This window comes from Prionailurus viverrinus, chromosome B4 (assembly GCF_022837055.1).
Source record: "Prionailurus viverrinus isolate Anna chromosome B4, UM_Priviv_1.0, whole genome shotgun sequence".
Classification (NCBI taxonomy): Eukaryota; Metazoa; Chordata; class Mammalia; order Carnivora; family Felidae; genus Prionailurus; species Prionailurus viverrinus.
The window spans coordinates 108,892,781-108,911,037 of record NC_062567.1 but is presented as its reverse complement, the minus strand read 5'-3'; the positions used below and the strand labels follow the sequence as shown (position 1 = coordinate 108,911,037).

At 38.5% G+C, this 18,257-nt stretch overlaps 1 protein-coding gene across 2 annotated transcripts in view; it reads left to right on the top strand.

The window, feature by feature from the left end:
* POC1B (POC1 centriolar protein B) overlaps positions 1–18,257 on the top strand; it is a 97,780-nt gene that overhangs the window by 46,307 nt on the left and 33,216 nt on the right. The window contains exons 8-10 of one of the 2 annotated variants that reach the window (XM_047864950.1): positions 1,697–1,765; positions 2,498–2,650; positions 10,057–10,137. In XM_047864950.1, coding sequence (XP_047720906.1) covers positions 1,697–1,765; positions 2,498–2,650; positions 10,057–10,137 — 303 coding nt within the window. The remainder of the gene's footprint in view (positions 1–1,696; positions 1,766–2,497; positions 2,651–10,056; positions 10,138–18,257) is intronic. The other variant, XM_047864951.1, reaches the window with a different exon arrangement.

Below are 18,257 nucleotides of genomic sequence, written 5' to 3'. Positions count from 1 at the left end.
TATTTCTTGTGGGCAGGCCTGCCCTTGTCCGGTCTTGCCTATGACTGGGTACTCAAATCTGACTCATACTGGGATTCAGTTCTAGAAAGCCCATTTACCCACAGATAAAGAGCCACATTTTCTCTTTAAAGCCCTTACCAGTAAGAAAGATGATATTCCTGTGTCTTATTTTTCAATTGATTTAGAATCCTGTGGGGAAGAAGCTCGCTATTTATTGAGCCTGTTCAGTGATACACGCACGTGCGCACACACACACACTCACCAGCATATAATGCACTAAATAAAAACTCTACTTAAGTGTATAAAGTATTCCTCCTTTCTGGGTAAATATACAAACTTCTCTAAGTTTTTTTAGAATGCATCCTGCATTCTCTCTTTTTTTTTAAAGATGTCCTAGGTACTTCCTTTTAACCAATTATAAGCTGTTTATCTCCAGAAATAGAATATGCTTTGTGGTCTAGGGGAGAAGAACTTCTTTCTGCCTTCATGTATCCTGCCTGGCTTCCTGCTTTGCTTTATCATTTGTCCTGCAGCTGTGTTAGAGCAAATCCGAAATAGACACTAACCAGCTCAGATATGTGTGTATCCATGGATTTAGGTTGAAGAAACAACCAATAGAAGTGGTCAAGGATCAAAATACCCATGGAAGAAGTACAGAATAATAGAAAAAAAGATAAGCAAAATATTTTAGGAGGAAAACACTACACACGATGGAATTTTTCAGTCTAAAGATATTTATGAGGCTATAATAACCTAAGTCTGTGTGATGATCTACTTGAAAAATACAAGATGGTTTCCCCAAATTTTTCTTATATAGAAAAAGCATTGGTATCCTCTGTTTGTTTTTAATGTCCTTGGACATCTTGTGACTTGTCCAACTCCAGAGTCCTGGCTTAATTTCAGGTTCTCACTACCTCTCACCTAGGTAATTGCAGTAATTTCTTAACTGGCTCCAACCATTCATTCTCAGTCCAATTCATCATTCTCACAATCGTGACCTCAGTGTTCAACAGTCACAGCTCTCCTCCTGTCTGTGTCCTGCTGGCAAAACTTTCAGTGACTCACTATTGCCCATGTGAAGAGAGAACTCAGTGAAGCCTGTTGTGGTCAGGAAGGGGCTTTGTTCGTTTTCCCTACAGACTTGTCATTCGGTTTCTGCCAGTGATTTGTTATTCTGAGTAAAAGAGTCCAAAGCCAGAAAGTCTTTTTTTTTTTTTTTAACTTTCATTTATTTATTTTTTAAAAGAGAGAGAGAGACAGAGAGAGACAGAGAGACAGGCAGCAATTCTCCCAAGCAGGCCCTGTGCTGTCTGCACAGAGCCCGATGTGGGGCTTAAACTCACGAACCATGAGATCGGGACCTGAGCTGAAATCAAGAGTTGGAGACTTAACCACAGAGACATTCTTGTTCACTTACACACGTACAAGCTTTTCTTTAAAGGGAAAAACGTGTATTGCATATTTTTATTAGTATTGCTTTGTAAATCTAGTATCATTTATATGTGTTCAAATATAATTGGGTTGGTGCTTTGAAATCTTTACTCTGCCTACATTAGTTGCCAACAACTGGATATGTTCTATCAGACTTATTGCATAAATAGTCTATATAGAATAGGATGAAAAATGAATAGTCTTCCTGGACATAAGAAAACAATACCAAGTGCTTAAAAAAAAAAATCTCCCTTTATTTTTTTAGGGACCTGTCTTTACTGTTTCATTTTCAAAAGGTGGAGACCTATTTAGCTCCGGAGGTGCAGATGCACAGGTTTGTAAATCTTTCAGCTCCTTCTTTGATTTGGTTAGGGAAAAGGAATCCAAGACCTCAGCTAAGGTTTTTACAATCAGCTCTTTTGTATATGTTAAGAGGATTATCAATGAGTTTATATTTTAACTTAATGCCAGGAAGTCTGCTGTCTCCCAGCTGAAATAGTGCCAGTTCTGATACTTTCTGGAACTCAAACAGCAGCTCATCTGGACACTTAACCATATGTGTAACTCACTGAATTCCCAATACTGGTGTGGCACTTCCACTTGAACTCTGCCTCATCTTTTATCTCTACATCTTGTTCTTCAAATGTTAAGCTCCTCAGAGGATGGTAAATGTAAATTGTTAATGTAGCAAATTTGCATTTTTGCCTATGTAGGACCCAAAGTCATACATATGACTTTGGGTCCTACATAGGCAGATTTATTGAATAAGGTGGACTATCAAGCCAAAAACATGATTTTGAACTTTGAAAAAATAAAAGGGAATTTTAAAGTAGTAAGTTGTTTCTTAGTATGAATTTTAAATTGGGCACGAGGGCAATTCCAAGTGCTAAATCTTTCCCTTCCACACTTGACCAATAGTATTGAAAAAAAATAGCATTGTTGAAATATACATCTAGCTCTCCTATTATAAGGGACAATTATGTATATTGGTTTTTGTAAAAATAAAAATCAGTTCTGGTGCTTTCACATGCAAGTGGATAACTGCCAACGTACTAATTTTTTAAAGGTCTTATTATGGAGGACTAATTTTGATGGCTTGAATTGTAAAGACATTATTAAAAGAAATCTCAAAAGATTACATTTTGATTCATCACCACATCTTGTTGATATATACCCAAGAACACCACATCCCCATGAAGGAAAAATTGAGACTGTTGAAGTGAGTACTTTGCCCATATTTGTTCTACTGTTTGTAAGTGTACATTTTGGGGCTATTGGTCAACTAGACTTCATTCTGTAAAACGTAGTTAGGCCTTAAAACATCACTTTGAGAAACAATTATGTTGACTGATACAATAACACTATAAATAGTGATAGCGTGTAATACTGCTGAAGCCTCTCGTATTTGCTTCTTGAAGGCCTAGAAATAAAGCTTAAAAATTGTGTCAATAATAGTGGAAATGAGAAGTCAAACGTAAGGCCGGTGACCCTGAAGCCTGACTTAACTTTGTATTCCTATGTGTTTAGGAAGAGTATGTAACGGCTGCCATAAGAACAGGGCTGAAGGGCAAGAATGTTTGTAACAGTCATTGAAATAGGTATCGTGAAGCCTTTTAATGGCAAAAAGAAAAAAATCTCGTGGACAGTAAGAAGAGATGTAGGCATTAAACCTGATAGTTGAGACCATTTTACTATTTGTCTGCATATATTTTGAAATATTTAATTATCTACGTAGCTGTAGGTTTTGCTTCACAAGTTCCCTCAGGTCCTATAGATTTAAATGTTCTACTCTTTTCAAAGACAAAATTCATCTTTTCTGGATACTTGGCTGGTATTAGTGTGCTTCTTTCCATTTTGCATGATTATTCGTAAGCCCCTTTCTCTTCCAAGAACTGATATCAGAAATCATTATTACCTATTTATCTGAATTGGTTTTTCATCATTGACAGAGCCTTGCTTTGCTTTTCAAGTAGCTGTTTTGAGTTCTTAACATGTACTGCTGAGTGACAGTTCAGTCACCAGCACTGTTTACATGGTGGTCCCGTACTCCCTTCCACGGAAGGTCCCTGCATTTCCACCCCAGTCAGCTCTTTGATTCTTGGATTTCGGTACCCTCAGTCTTTAAAAGTTAACTTTTTTGGATTCTTTTCTAGATTTTGTTTAACCACATGTGGGGATTTCTTTCGTCATTTTTTCTTGCTGGTGTTTATTTTCAGTTTTTTTGCTACAATTTTTGTCCTTTCTACCTTCTGGCCATCTTTCCAGTTCTTCTAAACAAAGTATTTAGTACCTCTTTGTGCCATTATTATATCATCATTATTACTCTATCATTTTTTTACTTGTTTGAAAGAAGTAATGTAATATAATTTGTGGTTCGTCACATTTTGTTTTCAGCGTCTGCCGTGATAGATGTAGTTGTCGATTCCCTGTGATCGCATATATTCACCTAAAATGTTTGGGAGACATATTTTAGGTTAAGTTCTCTTTTCTTGTTTTACCCCCAGCTGGTTTTGTTGACTCATGGTGTGTTTTATTCTGGCATGTCTGGGGCTTGGCCAGGCTTGGTCCTCTGTGCTGCCGCTGCCCTGTCATCCACTCAGCCACCTTCCCAGGGTGGCACGGGTAGAGCTGCCGGCTGAGGAATGGGGACCCGGGCTCCCCATTCAGCGATCTCTCCGTGACACCACGCCACCCCCACCTTAGAGAGCCAAGCCATTTTCCCTGTGGTTTCCCGCCAGCCCCGGCCCACTTAAGAGTTCTGGACTTTCTCTAAAATGTCAACAAGTTGTCTGAGAAGCGCTGCTCTGACGCAGCAGCCAGAAAGCAGTAGCGGTGGTGGGGTTCCTTTGTTTGGCGAGGTCAGGGTGACCCGGGCCATGCAGAGCCACCCTCAACCATGCTTTTCACATGCACACTTGAAAAATCTATTCGAAACCATCTTTTCATCCTGGAATTAGAGTTCACTTATACTAAACAGAAAAGTGAGCACTGTGACTGAATTGTTTGTGTCCTAAAGAATGTCAGCCTCTGTGTACCCAGTTTCAATTACCTGTAAGCACTCACGGTTGCATAAATTAAGTACATGGTATGAATGTTCATCTGCAAAACACCTTCATTTCATGTGACGTGGAATGCCACAGAAGTTGATAGGACGCTGCCTGTGAACAACCAACTGTTTGCTCTTTGTTTTTTTCCCTTAAAAAGCTCTTATGATAAAGCAAAGGTGTAAAGTGTTCTGGACAGAGGACATCTTTAATATTACAAACAAATGTTAAATATCAAATTTTTTTGAAGGGTCCAACTTAATGTCTGGGGATCCCTCATAGAACCAAAAGACTGTTAGTTTAAAAATATCACCTTGAATGGAAGAGTTTGAATCGTAATAGACGTTGTATTGTGTTTATTCATGATTAGTAAGTTTTACTTTGAACTACTAAATTTGGGGGGTTCATTTCTTTTCAAAGGTTTAGGCAGGTTACATACACTACTTTGGAAATATTTGAAAATTAGAAAACTTTTCTCTTTTTTTGAGGTAAAGATTCATGATTAACAGGATAAAGAGATGTGGAAAAAATGGCTTCTAAGTGATCTAATTAATTTTCCTAACTTGCTCTTTCTACAGTAACCGTGAGGATTCCATTTCTGAGTCTGAAGCATCATAGTATTCCCATGATTTATGTTTTTTATGTGTCTTCTGTGAGGTTCATTTGAATGGCATAACCTCAGTCTTCTGGGTGAAATCGTGCAGCCTTTTGCAAAAGCCCCTATTTGCCAGCTCTGTGTGCCTCACTTGTTAGAAGGTGGGGCATCCTGCAGAGTCCTAGACCTTGGGGACCAGCTGACTAAATATGGAAACTGCTAATCCTTCCATGGATAGAGAGGGTGATCACAGATTACTTTTAGAATAAATGAGAGAAGGCTGCATGAAAGAAGGCATGAAACACGCAATCCTAGCTTTAGCTATGTGAAACAGACCCCTCCTGTGTCCTTTCCAGTAACCTAACTGCACATCCTTTGTAGCACTCCTGGCCTAGGCACACCATCTTCTTTTTTTAATACATATTTTTAAATTTTATTTTTAAGTAATTTCTAAACCCAGTGTAGGGCTCGAACCTACAACCTGAAGTCAAGAGTTGCATGTTATATGGACTGAGCCAGACAGGCACCCCCTACGTACTTCCATCTTAAATAAAAACATGAGGACAGCTTTTTTTCTCATTTTGGTGGGAAAGAAGGCAAATTTGAAAACTAGGTAACTTAACTCTGACCACGCTGTGCTATGGCACGTCATTAATTCGTGCTGGCTTTATCTTCTTCAAACTGGTATGAGCCGAATCACACAGTTCTGCCCCCAGGCAGAATCAAACTTTCCTCTTGAGTGGGAACTTAGTGTATGTGCAGTACCCTAGACTTTTGCATATTTTAATGGGAAGACAATAAATCCATCCTAAGGGCAACAGGCATCAAAATAGTTATGCTAGGAGAATTACAGAATATTACTGGAGGGGAGTATGGTTAGTTAGCTAAAAAAAAAAATTATCAATAAAATAATTGTTCTGGTGGCTTTTAATTTTATAATGGCCATTTGAGATGAATTTGATCTATAAATTGCACAGGAAATTCTGTGTGATATTTAACAGGTAGGAAAAATTCCTTTAACTTAACCAAACATCTATATAATAGTATTTTGTGATAGTCTTCTCATGATTCATTGTTGAAAATTGATCAATTAAAAATATTTTTTTAGTGTTTTTGTAGAGAAAAAAAAGAGAGAGAGAGAGAGAGTGTGTGTGTGTGTGTGTGTGTGTGTGTGTGTGCACACGCGTGCACGTGTGCAAGTTGGGGAGGGGCAGAGAGAGAGACACAGCATCTGAAGCAGGTTCCAGGCTCTGAGCTGTCTAAACAGAGCCTGATGCGGGGCTCGAACTCATGAACTGTGAGATCATGACCTGAGCCAAAAGTCAGCCACTTAACCAACTGAACCATTCAGGCACTCCTGAGAATGGATCAATTTAAGTCTTCAAGTCTGAGACTGGGTTTTTATTTTAATCTCCGAAGGTTGAAAACATAATTTCAGGTAAAAAATGACCACTTCTCTGCAAATTGTATATTTTATTTCTAGCCATGGCATATACTTATATTGTTTTGGGCCTCCATAAATGTTCTTCAGAGATTACATAATAATAATATTAGTAGTAATAATAATAATATTGAATACATACAAAGCTATTCTAATTGGCTTCTAAAAATTGTCATTAAATCTTCCTTAAAATGCTACAAAGTGCTATTTTTATTCCTTGAGAAATCGAGGCACATGTAAGTTAAAGCTTAAAGTCAGGAAGTGGCCATACTAGCATTTCAACCCAGGTGCACTGGTTCTGTTTTGTGCTTTTAACCATTTTGATGGAATGCTTCAAAATAATCAAAATTAAATTTTATTCTGTTAATAGAGAATGAGTATCTATGTGCTGGACATTGTACTAGCTTTAGAGGGTACAACAAAGAACAAGACAGGCGTGCGTATTCCTTGCCCTTCAGAATTTGTTAGTAGCAGTCCTCGTGCTCCTCACAGAGCCCCAGAGTGGGTGGTGCATGTGAGGGTTTCTTTATGCACGAACCCCTCCGTGACGTGCCCTTGTTCAGTGATGGAACACTCAGCCCTCAAAACGCAGCCCACTCCATTTCAAGGTGAGCACAGTTATTACAGGGTCCTTCCCTTTAATAAGGATGGAGAGCTAGAACGTACTGTTAATATTCCTGGAGATTAGCTAGCACAGAACCAGCCCCTCCACACATTCTCTTTTTGAGAAGACTGTAAGGCTTTACTTAAAGAATGTCCTGCTCCATTTTAATGTATGTGTCAGCAACTTGTTAGCTCCATCAGGAGTTCTCCAACTTGTAGAAAGCAGTTCAAGGATTTCCCCACGAGAGAGGCTATTTCCGTGGGATTTAGATTTTTTGAACAGTTCCAATTTCAGATGGTAAAACCAGATTGTATTTTTCGTACGTAATTGATTTCATGTGTACACTAGGTGGCAGTAGATAAAAGAGAATAAAATGTCTGCAGGCAATCTCTCTGGTGGCCTGGCTAGGCTGAGACTGGAAGGAAGGTGACTGATCCTAAGGTTTCTTATCTCGGCCCCCAGTGTGGACTCAGAGCTGATAGGAGGGGGCTGTGTTTTCTGCTGTCTGGAGCAGCCAGAAAGAAACCAAGGTGCTGGCAGGCTGGGCCGATAGGCCCTCGTCTGCATCCTTCGCTGTGCTAACCCTTCTCTGGGGCCTGCGCCTCTGACGCAGGTGGCTGGGTAATTATAAAAGCCTCTTAATGTTTCCCAAACTACAGCTTTACCCATCAAATGTGATAAGTGCTTTTAAAATCATTCAGCTCCTCTTCCGCTGGTCTCAGCCCTGATCACCCCAGTCCCGGGCTGTCACAATGGTGTCCTCACTGTTACCCTACATGCCTCTGTCCGATCCGTCTTGCTAAAGCATGTCGTGGGCCCCATCTTTTCTGTGCCTTCCCCAATTCCCTCACCTGTCACAATTTGCCCCTTGCAACCTCTCCTATTACTACCCTGTGCAAAGGTATCACATCAGCATTCTGCCTCTGTGCTCAGGAATGCTCTTGACCTCCTCTGTGTCTCTCGGCTTTTGTTTTCTAAACCTTTCTTTCAAAGATCCATCTTAAGCCCTTCCTATGTTTTCTCCATGGGGAAGATTTTCTCACGAAGTCAACAGTTTCTTCTTTGAGGTTCTTATATACCCACTGCTGGGACCATTCATTTGATACAAAGTTCTGCTATCTGTGTTTCCCTTGGCTAACCAACTTGTATTCACGATCTTTAATAAATAATTGATGATGATGTGGTTTTATTTTTATTTTTTTCTTTCATCTTCTAGAATTCTGAAGTGACCTTCCTCAGAAATAATAGCCAATCTAGTTAGCCAATCTTGCTTTTCTTTTTCATTTACTATATATATTTGAATCTATAATTAGATGTTATTTACTTTTAGATGGTTTTAAACTTTATACAAATGAAGTCATACTGAGTATATTTCTCTATAAGCGCTTTTACACTTAACGTTAAAATCCTGAGAATCCTACATACGGATTCTGAATTCATTCATTCATTCATTCATTCATTTATTCATTCATTCACATGTTGTTACATATTGTATTTTATTCATCTTCACGGCTGGGTAGGATCCCAATGAATTTAGTACAGTAGTAATTTGCACGATTTATGTGTCTTTTCCACTGTGGATGACTATTTGGGGGCCTTTGGTTGTGTGGCTTTTTTTCCACCATTGTAAAAAGTGCTGCCATAAACAAGGTTGGCATCACTGAGCTTTCTCATTTTTTGGAGCCTAATAGATGTTCAGTGGTATTTCGCTTTAATCTGTGTTAATTACTAATAATGTTTCTGAAAATCTCTCAATATGCTGGTCAACTGTTAGGTTTTCTCTTCCACAATTTTTTCTTGGGATCACTGTCTTTCACATTAATTTGTAGATGTGCAAGAAAAACCTACTTTTTCAGTTTCAGACATCATAATCTATCCTCCTTTTCCATGTTCTAATGGTTAACTTTGTGGTGTCCATTGTTAAAAAGAAATTTTTGGGTTTGATGTAATCAGATGCATGAGGTTTTTAAAAATTGGTTGTTATATATATATATATATATATATATATATTTTTTTTTTTTTTTTTTTTTAGAGAGAGAGAGAGAGAGAGAGAATGAGAGAGAATCTTAAGCAGGTTCCACACTCAGCATGGAGCCCGACGTTGGGGCTCAATCCCACGACCCTGGGATCATGACCTGAGCCTAGACCAAGAGTCAGACACTCAACTGACTGAACCACCCAGGCTCCCCTAGTTAGGTCTTTTAAAATATATTTTACATTAGTTTTATTATTTTTCCCACACAAACCTTTGTGTGTTTATTCTGATGTATTTACATTTTTATGGTATCGTAAATGATATCTTTTTATTCTTTTTAAAAGTTGTTTAATGTCCAATGTGGGGCTTGAACTCACCACCCTGAGATCAAGAGTCACCTGATCTACTGACTGAGCAGCCAGGCACCCCATAAATTTACATTTTCTGACTGTGTTGAAGTATAGACGTGCACTTGATTGTGTGTATCAATTTTGGATCTTCCTAATGAGTCAGCAGTAGATTCTCTTGGAATTTTTCCATAGATAATTATATATGAATAACAATTTTATTTCTTTTGTTCCAATTCTTATATCTTAACACCTTTTATTTCCTTTTCTTGTTTTAATGAACTGGCTAGGACTTTTTTCTGCATCTTCTGAGGTGGGTCATTTTATTTTATTTTATTAAAAAAAATCCCTTTATAGGTAAATTATGTTGATTTTCCAATGTAAAATCACCTTTTTATTCCTGGGATAAATTCACCTGATCATAGTGATCTTTTCTTATACATTGATAGACTTGATAGGCTGATACTGTACTTAAAATTTTTTGTATTCATGTTAGTGAATTTAGCAATGTATTTTAATTTTTAGAATATATTAGGAATACCTTCTAGGTTATTGCAAATAGCATTTGTTTTTTATGGTAGAAAAAACTAATGTTAACTTTTCTTGTATATATACACAGATTAATCCAAAGCTTGAGGTAATCGATTTGCAGACTTCTTCTCCCCCTGTTATGGACATCCTTTCTTTTGATTCTACTACAGTAAGTTTTCTTTGACATTTAAGTGGCATATAATTATTTGGAGAATCCATTTTCCTTAAAAAGTGTGTGGGAGAGGGGATAAAAAATGGGCTAAATAGCCTAACATTTTAGCATTAAAAAAAACCTTGTACAAAAAGTCATATTTACAATATATCTAAATAGCCACAAGGGGGAGCAGCACCAATTATCAGAAAAGGCTTTACTTTGATAACCTTGAGCTCAGTCTAACCCATACTCATTGTCTCATTTCCTATTAGGGTGCTATCCAGGTGATATTTCAGTGTGTTGTCACAGAACAGATTTTCTTCTCTGTTAATTGCCTTTCAGAGATGCTAAACTCACTTCTAGTTTTCTCCATAGAAGCTATAAGTAAAGCAGCCATTTCCCTTTGTCCCTATTAGTGGATAATCCCTATGGTGGATTATCCAGAGATTAAGTATTTTTGGTATTCGCAATTTTGTTTATAAAAACTACATACATATAATTTATTTGCGCAGTGTAAAGTCAAAGATTCAGACTTCAATTGGAGTCTGTTAGCCTTTGCAAGGCTAATCATCGTTGCCATCAACTCCTGCTAGTCAATGCAGAACTAGTCCTAAGAATGAATGGGAGGCATTGCATGCATGGTCTTTGGTGACACTACTCGGATGGTGTCATTATAGTTAAATATTCTGGAGAGATTATTAATGTGTGGCCAAGAAAGGAAATAAACCAAAACACTTGACATTATGACATTGTACACTTTCCAGCATATGTCAAGAATAGTATTTTTTGTAGAGGAATCCTGCAGAAGGACTAGTCCATCCTGAATCTATCCTGTACCAGAAAGAACTGTACTTATTAAAGTATTAAAGGGTTCTTTCAGTGTTAATCCCAGGGAGAGAATACTCATAGATCACTCATGAGAAGTTCCACCCACAAGAAATCAGCCCGGGGGCTTGGGAGGAGGGCGAGTAACCAAGGGGATGATTGTCAGCGGGAAGGAAGTCCAGTAATCGGTGGTGACACCTAGAACCTCAAGCAGGCCTGTGGTCTTGTCTCTTACAGTATTCATGTTTATAAAATATCCCTCCTAGCATTTCTGCATTAGTAGCTTACTTATGACATTAAAAATTAACTAGACATCCAATTCTTGCCATATTGATTGGTGACTTGTAATAGTGCTCAATACATTCATGTTTGTTCAATGAATTACTCAAAAGGAATGCTGTTGAAACTTATAAATTCTAATGGGTTGGGGTTTTGCCTCTGTAGTAAAAGGAGCAAAAAAGTTAGGTGGTTTCTGAGATTTGATGCCTTCTTATGAGGTTATCAGTCTATAAAGTTGGGCATGCCTGACCTAGAAAATATCACAGATCATCCAAAATCTTTGGCCTATACTCTCCCTGCCAGTACCCTTCAAGCTTTGCAAGGTCTCATGACATGAATGATCCAGATGTTTTTGAGAGTATGCTATGGAAGTGGCATAATTGGCACGTAGCAAGTAATAGCAGGGTGTCTGTCTCTGGATGGTAATCCAAGGGTGCCCAAGTCAACTAGTCCATGTTATAGGACCCTAACTCAGGGACTATGATGTATGTGGGACTTTGAGAGGACAATTTTGTATGATAAATGCACAACAAGTTTGCAGCTATGCTACAAAACTAATAAGATTAAGAGTACAATTATTGTCCACATAAGGGATAATATTAGGTGGGATTATATGAAATTGCCATTCTGTAGGCAAAAATGGTGTAATGTCAGTGATTTCCCCATGGTTCAACCCAACATATAAACATTACAAAGAAGACTGTACTGTTACTTTGACTTGTGTGCTTGATGCTTCATACAAATAAAACAAAACATAGGAAGACAAAAACATATTTGCTCTAAATTGGTTTAGCATTAGGTTAATGAAATCCCCTCTAAGTAGATTCTTTTACAATCTGGAAGATAGCTGGTTGCCCCCAGGTAAGGTGTAAAGACTCCTGATGTTACTTATTTTACTAGGACATTCTCTGAAGACAAAACTAGATGCTCATAAAGCATCTTTTTATAAAGATTATCTTTAACGCTTCTTCCTTTAAATTGTCAAGGTATATATCTTTCTTTTAGCTCACTGTTAGATAATTGGTTAGAAAACTATGGTGAGGGGCGCCTGGGTGGGTCAGTTGGTTAAGCATCTGACTGGCTCAGGTCATGATCTCGTAGTTCATGAGTTCGAGCCCCGCCTCGGGCACTGCTGACAGTTCAGAGCCTGGAGCCTGCTTCACATCCTGTCTCTCCCTCTATCTGTGTCTCTCTCCCACTTGTGTGCTCTCTCTCTCTCTCTCTCTCTCTCAGAACTAAAATAAACATTAAAAACATTAAAAAAAGAAAAACTATGGTGAAGTCTCTTTAAATGTTCATGTTCCATTAATCTACTGGCGAGTCTTAATCTGTAGTCCCCTCTGTACTTCAGCTGCTTTTCTGTTCCTTCTGCACAACGAATCAGGCATAGTTGTAGAGGATATTTGTGTCTACTGTGGCACGAAGCACCGCTGCGCTGAGTATTCGTGATGTGAACTTTGCCTGTCATTGTAATTTTAAAACCCAGAGAAATATTAGAAGCCAAACACACAGTGTTTAAAGGTGGTTTGGGGTTTTGTTATTGTGATCACTCTTTGTTTGGGGTATTTATTCGTTTGGTTTTTGTAGAAGACTGGAAGAAATTTTCAAGATGAGGCGTAAAAAAGATTACTCTTGAAACCTTAATTTGTCAAATTTCCTAGTAGGATAAGAGCAGATTTGTTATGGTATAGGGAACAGTTGGCTTCTGTTGCTTCTTTGACCTGATTTACTGTTACATTCAGGGTGATTTCTAGATCTGAGAATACTGATATCTGGGCTCTGGTGCTTTCTTACTACAGAGAAGAAATTGTGGCATACAGTGTAACAGTTGGTAGCTCTGTGACTTGCACTTGTGCCTCCAATGCCAGAAAGGAAATTTGATACGATATTTCAGCATCAAAATAAGCTGTTACCAATCTGCATTTTTAAAGCTTAATTGTTTAAATAAAAAAAGAAGAAGAAGAAGAAGAAGAAGAAGAAGAAGAAGAAGAAGAAGAAAGAGGGGAGTGGTTGTAAAGGGTTGTACTGGCTGTCATATAGATATAGTTTTAAAATGTTGATCTCACATTCCTGAATCTTTATTCTCATTACATTGTTACTTATTATATACTGATTTTCTAAGGGTTTTGCAAGATTCCATTGAGTCTTTTAATGTTTTCATTTAGTCAGTTAGAACCAGACCAAGATTTTATCATCAAAGTTGTACAACAGCATTTAGCATTGGCATTGACATGTGATGTGGGATGTTCTAGACCCTTCCCCATCGTCACTCCTCCCCTGCAAAAGGCAGGCAAGATAGGAATTTCTCTTCTGAATCCTAATGTAAAGTCTTTTTAAAAAAAACAATACTGATTATTTAAAAAATTCTTTTAAATACTCTAGAGTTATTAAAATATTTTAGGTCAACTATATTCCTAAGGTTTGATGTGTTGATTTTACTCTTATTTGTCCTACAAATGAACAGAATGAAATTGATAATCTTGTACACATTCTTCTGATTGTCGAAACACTGGACTCTCTTCTGAGAATCAAAGTGATTCTCCTCTTCATTCTGGCCACTGTGTAGAAGATGAACGTAATGTGGATGTCTTTCCTTAGAATTGGGGACAGTATTTCAGGCCAAATTAATCTTTATAATACACTGAGAATTTGCGATTGTATTGTAGGAAAAAAAAAATCAAGGGTTTTGGTGCTCCAGCAGTCAAGATATTTAAAATTGTAGTGCATGAAAGCATTACATGAGATGCTCAGTGGCCTGTCAAGCTGCCTACCTGACTTCAAGAAACTTACAACCTAGCCCAATAGAAATAAGAGTTTAAGAAATAAGTGGCAATTTCAGTATACTAGATGAAAAGTGTGTATGATTGCCATAAGAGATTATTGATGGAAATATTCTTAAAAGATCACTAATGGGCTGGAGAAAACTAGAGGACTCCTCTAGAAGGAAACTTTTGACCAATTCTTGACCTAACCAGAGTTGGATAGGATTTTGATAGGGACATTCCAATTGGGGAAAGCAAGTTGTAAGTAGACACCTCAGAAATAGTTGAAAATACGTACCACGGTAATAGAAGTGCATCAGTCTAGTTTGGGATCTTTAAGTTGCTTGCCTCACCGGGTAGCCCCTGCAGTGAAAGGCCAGGGATGTGCCTGCTTGCAGCACACGTGTGTCTCAGCCTGCACTTAGTAACTGTTCTGTGCCATTCACTGTTCTTGACTTTAGAAAAAGCGAACAGTAATACCTGCCCAGAGAAGCCGGCTTTCAACATGCTAGTGGGGAAGACGGGCAGTTCACAGGTTAAAAAACAGACTGTATAATATAATAGAGCCCAGCGCATATAGGCTCAAAACATGCAAAGGTGTAGAAAGCACTAAAGGCAGACAGGACTAAGGGTGCGTTTTAGGTAGTATGTTCAGGACAAGGGTCATGCGAGAGGTGACGTGAGGAATGAAGGGAACATGCCACACGGGTACCTGGGAAGGCACTCGAGGCGAGTGGGAGCAGTGCTGGAAGCTCCAGTTGAGAGTGAGGTGGGCGCCTCCAGAGGCTTTCCTTCGGAGGTGGGACTTGTGTGACTTAGGTTTTAATGGGTTCACCATGGCCACCACCATGTGGAGAATCGCCCCGGGGGTGGGGGTGGGGAGGAACAAGAAGACTTGCTGGTTAGGAAGCTAATGAATAGTCAGCAGAGAGGCCTCCCTTGACCCACGGTGGTAGCAGAGGAGGTGGTGGTAAGTGATCCATTCTGGATGTATTTTAAAGGCAGAGCCAAGAGGATTTCCTGACAGGTTTGATGTCAGCTGTGCGATTCCCTGTCTCCTTTCCCCAGGGACAGTAAGGTGTACCCTTGAGGAACCTCAGGGCAGCTGAGATTATCTCCTGGCTCTGCATCATTCTGCCAGAGGGGTTGCTGAGGGAAAAAGAACCGTGGTTTTACTACATCCTTTTTTAGGCTCAGGAAAGTGATCAGTTGAATCAGTGCAAGAGATCCTCTGCTATTGCTGTGACTTCAGGAAGTGAGTGCAATGGTAGAAAACACACGACTCCTTTCTAGATGTCATTTAGATTTGTATTTTTCAGCAAAGTGCACTGGTTTCCCTGTTGGAAAGATTTGTGCTTCAGCATATTTTTAGAAAGAAAAATGCTACCCACTTTCGTGGAGATAGTCATACAGTAGATGCTCTCTGAAAAATATTAATGCATTGACAAAATATATGGACATACAAAGAGTAAACTTGCAGATACAGAGAGAATATTTCCACGGATGTTGTGGCAACAGTTTGTCCTGGTTACTAGACAACATTGCATAACTAGTTCAGAGTGATTCCAGTTCCTAACTGCTTATGTAAGCAAAGATTTGGAAAGACTTACTTGAAAGAACACAGTGTATGCAAACCTAAATGTCTCAAAACTAAAATTTATCACTTTGAAAGTGTAAAATGGTAATATGCAATTTATTGTCCCCAGATTCCCCATTTACTTTTCCAGGGAAATCCGTAAAAATCAGGTTGCACAAGCCTCCCGCTTTCACTACTTTTCTGTATGCTAACATTGCTGGTTTTACGTATAAACTGCCTCTAAATTTGGAGGTAGGTGAGATTCTTTTTTAAGTTTTTAAACTTTGCAATATTTTTATAAGGTGGCTTTTGATTTGCAAGTTTAGCATAGGATTTCTGAAACTAGGTGTGTTGTTTGTAATTTTGTTGCTGCTTACTAAGCTTTAGGAAAACAGTTTAATGTTATCCTTGGGCATTGGTTTAGTGGCCCTGGGGTATCTTTCTCCTGGCCCTCGCTCTAAGCATTTGAAAGGAAATGAACATACGTGTTTGTAGAATCTGTATTCGGGTTCACTAGCTGGTACCTTTTACAGTTTTCCTTCTTTTAGTAAAAGACTTTTTGTCTTCATTTCCGACAATAGTGAGCATGTCAAGTAGGATACAGTAATTTTTTTTTCTTTTAATCCGGTAACTCAAAAAGTTAAATGTAACTCTAAGATGCTTAGTAGAAACAAAAGAATTCTTATCAGGGTTGAGAAATAATTTTTTTTTTAATTTTTTTTAGTGTTTTTATTTATTTTTGAAGGAGAGAGAAGACAGAGCATGGGTGGGGGAGGAGCAGAGAGAGAGGGAGACACAGAATTCGAAGCAGGCTCCAGGCTCTGAGCTGTTAGCACAGAGCCCGACACGGGGCTCGAACTCACAAACTGTGAGATCATGACCTGAGCCCAAGCTGGACGCTCAACCGACTGAGCCACCCAGGCGCCCTGAGAAATAATTTTAAAACATTGCCCTTTGAAATTGTAAGAAATGAAGTAATTGCAAAAGACATTTTACAAATAAGACATACATGATAATCAACAGAGGTGATGAAGAAAAATGTTTTCACAGATCCTTTACCATTTAAAAGAAAACACCACTTTTTTTTTTCCAGATACAAGTTATTTTAGAGATATGAGTGAAAATATTAGAGATGGAAAGAGACTATTTTCAATTAGTCGTATCTTTGCTTTTGAAGTATATCATGACCCATATGTTATAAAAACTACCAACAGTTGTGAATGTGATAGTTGACCTTTAAAAAATGTGTTTTTTGATTTAAAAAAAGGATCCAACTAAAACTTTTTAGTCTGTTAAAGGAACATGACTTTTTTCTTTTTTAGAAGACACAGATCTCATCATCTGTAAAATTTACTAAGATAGTACAACTATAAAAAGAGATTAATAGTGTGGGTCAGAAGCTTTCTTTTTTTCTTTCAAATAAAATGTAGTTTTTAATAAAAATCATAATGGCCATAAGTCCCAACTGTTTGATTTAGCTATACTGAAAAATATACTAATTTGAGCTTCATTCCCAATTTCCAGGTCACAAGGAAAGAAAGCTTACATTAATGAGGGTTTCCTTTTACCAAAAACTGTTATTCTAATTAAATTTCAACAAAAATGATTTAGGACTTAAACTCTTCTCTGTGAAATGTAAAAACAAACAAACAAAAATAAAGAGACTCTATCCAAAAAGATTGTATAAAATACGTTACTTAGGAGTCCAACAGAGTACTTTTTAGAATTTCCTTCAGAACATTAGCACATTTCTAGGAACTGGAGGTGTGAAGTTCCAGGTATTATTTCTGCCTTCCAAATTCCTGAGCTGCTGTCTTTCTCTCCTCCTCCTCCTCCTCCTCCTCCTCCTCCTCCTCCTCCTCCTTCTTCCAAATATAATTTATTGTCAAGTTGACTAACATACAGTGTGTATAGTGTGCTCTTGGTTTTGGGGGTAGATCCCATGACACCCAGTCAGTCAGAAATGCTGTCTTTGTAAGCTATGACTCCTAACTGCTGCAGGACTACGCTCAGTCTGAGTCTAGGGCCCTAAGCCGCACCCCCAGTTCCCACAGCTGAGACTGAGGCATGCTGAAAATGCCCAACAGCTCTCTCTGCCCACACATCCAGTAACAACTGGTTCCTTCCTCTTCCTGTGGAAGAGCAACATCCTCTGAGATGAGAAGAAATGCACCCTGAGGAATGCAAGAACAGCAGTGAGCTTTTCACACAGGAAATTACTACAGTAGCACTCTGAAAAGTGCCCAGTCTCTTGGACTGTCAGCCCATAATGAGCTTCCTGCTGCTGACCCAGAGGATGATTTACTGTGGAGTAAATGCCACCTGTGGGTCTGTCAGAGTTTCGTGGAAAACCGTGAACTCTGCTTTCGGCGGTTCTGTACATCTCTACCTGTCTGGTTTTGAGTTGTTGGGTGCTGCAGACACAGTAAAGCTAGGTGGCTTTGTCCTTCTCTCTGTTTAGCCACTTGGCAGTTAACTGTTTGGCAGAAGTAGTCAGCAAGTCTGCTAATAAGAATTTTCAGTCATTTCTTTGGACTTTATGAAATTAGGACTTGTAAAATATGTTAGGGCTTCAGAGAGATTAAAAACCCTTATAATCCAAGTGAACTGGTTACTAAGGCCCAGTGCTGGTCCTTGTCTACTTCTTTCTGTGTCTTTCAATTTCCTTTCTTTTACTTTCTGAGGTAAGCATC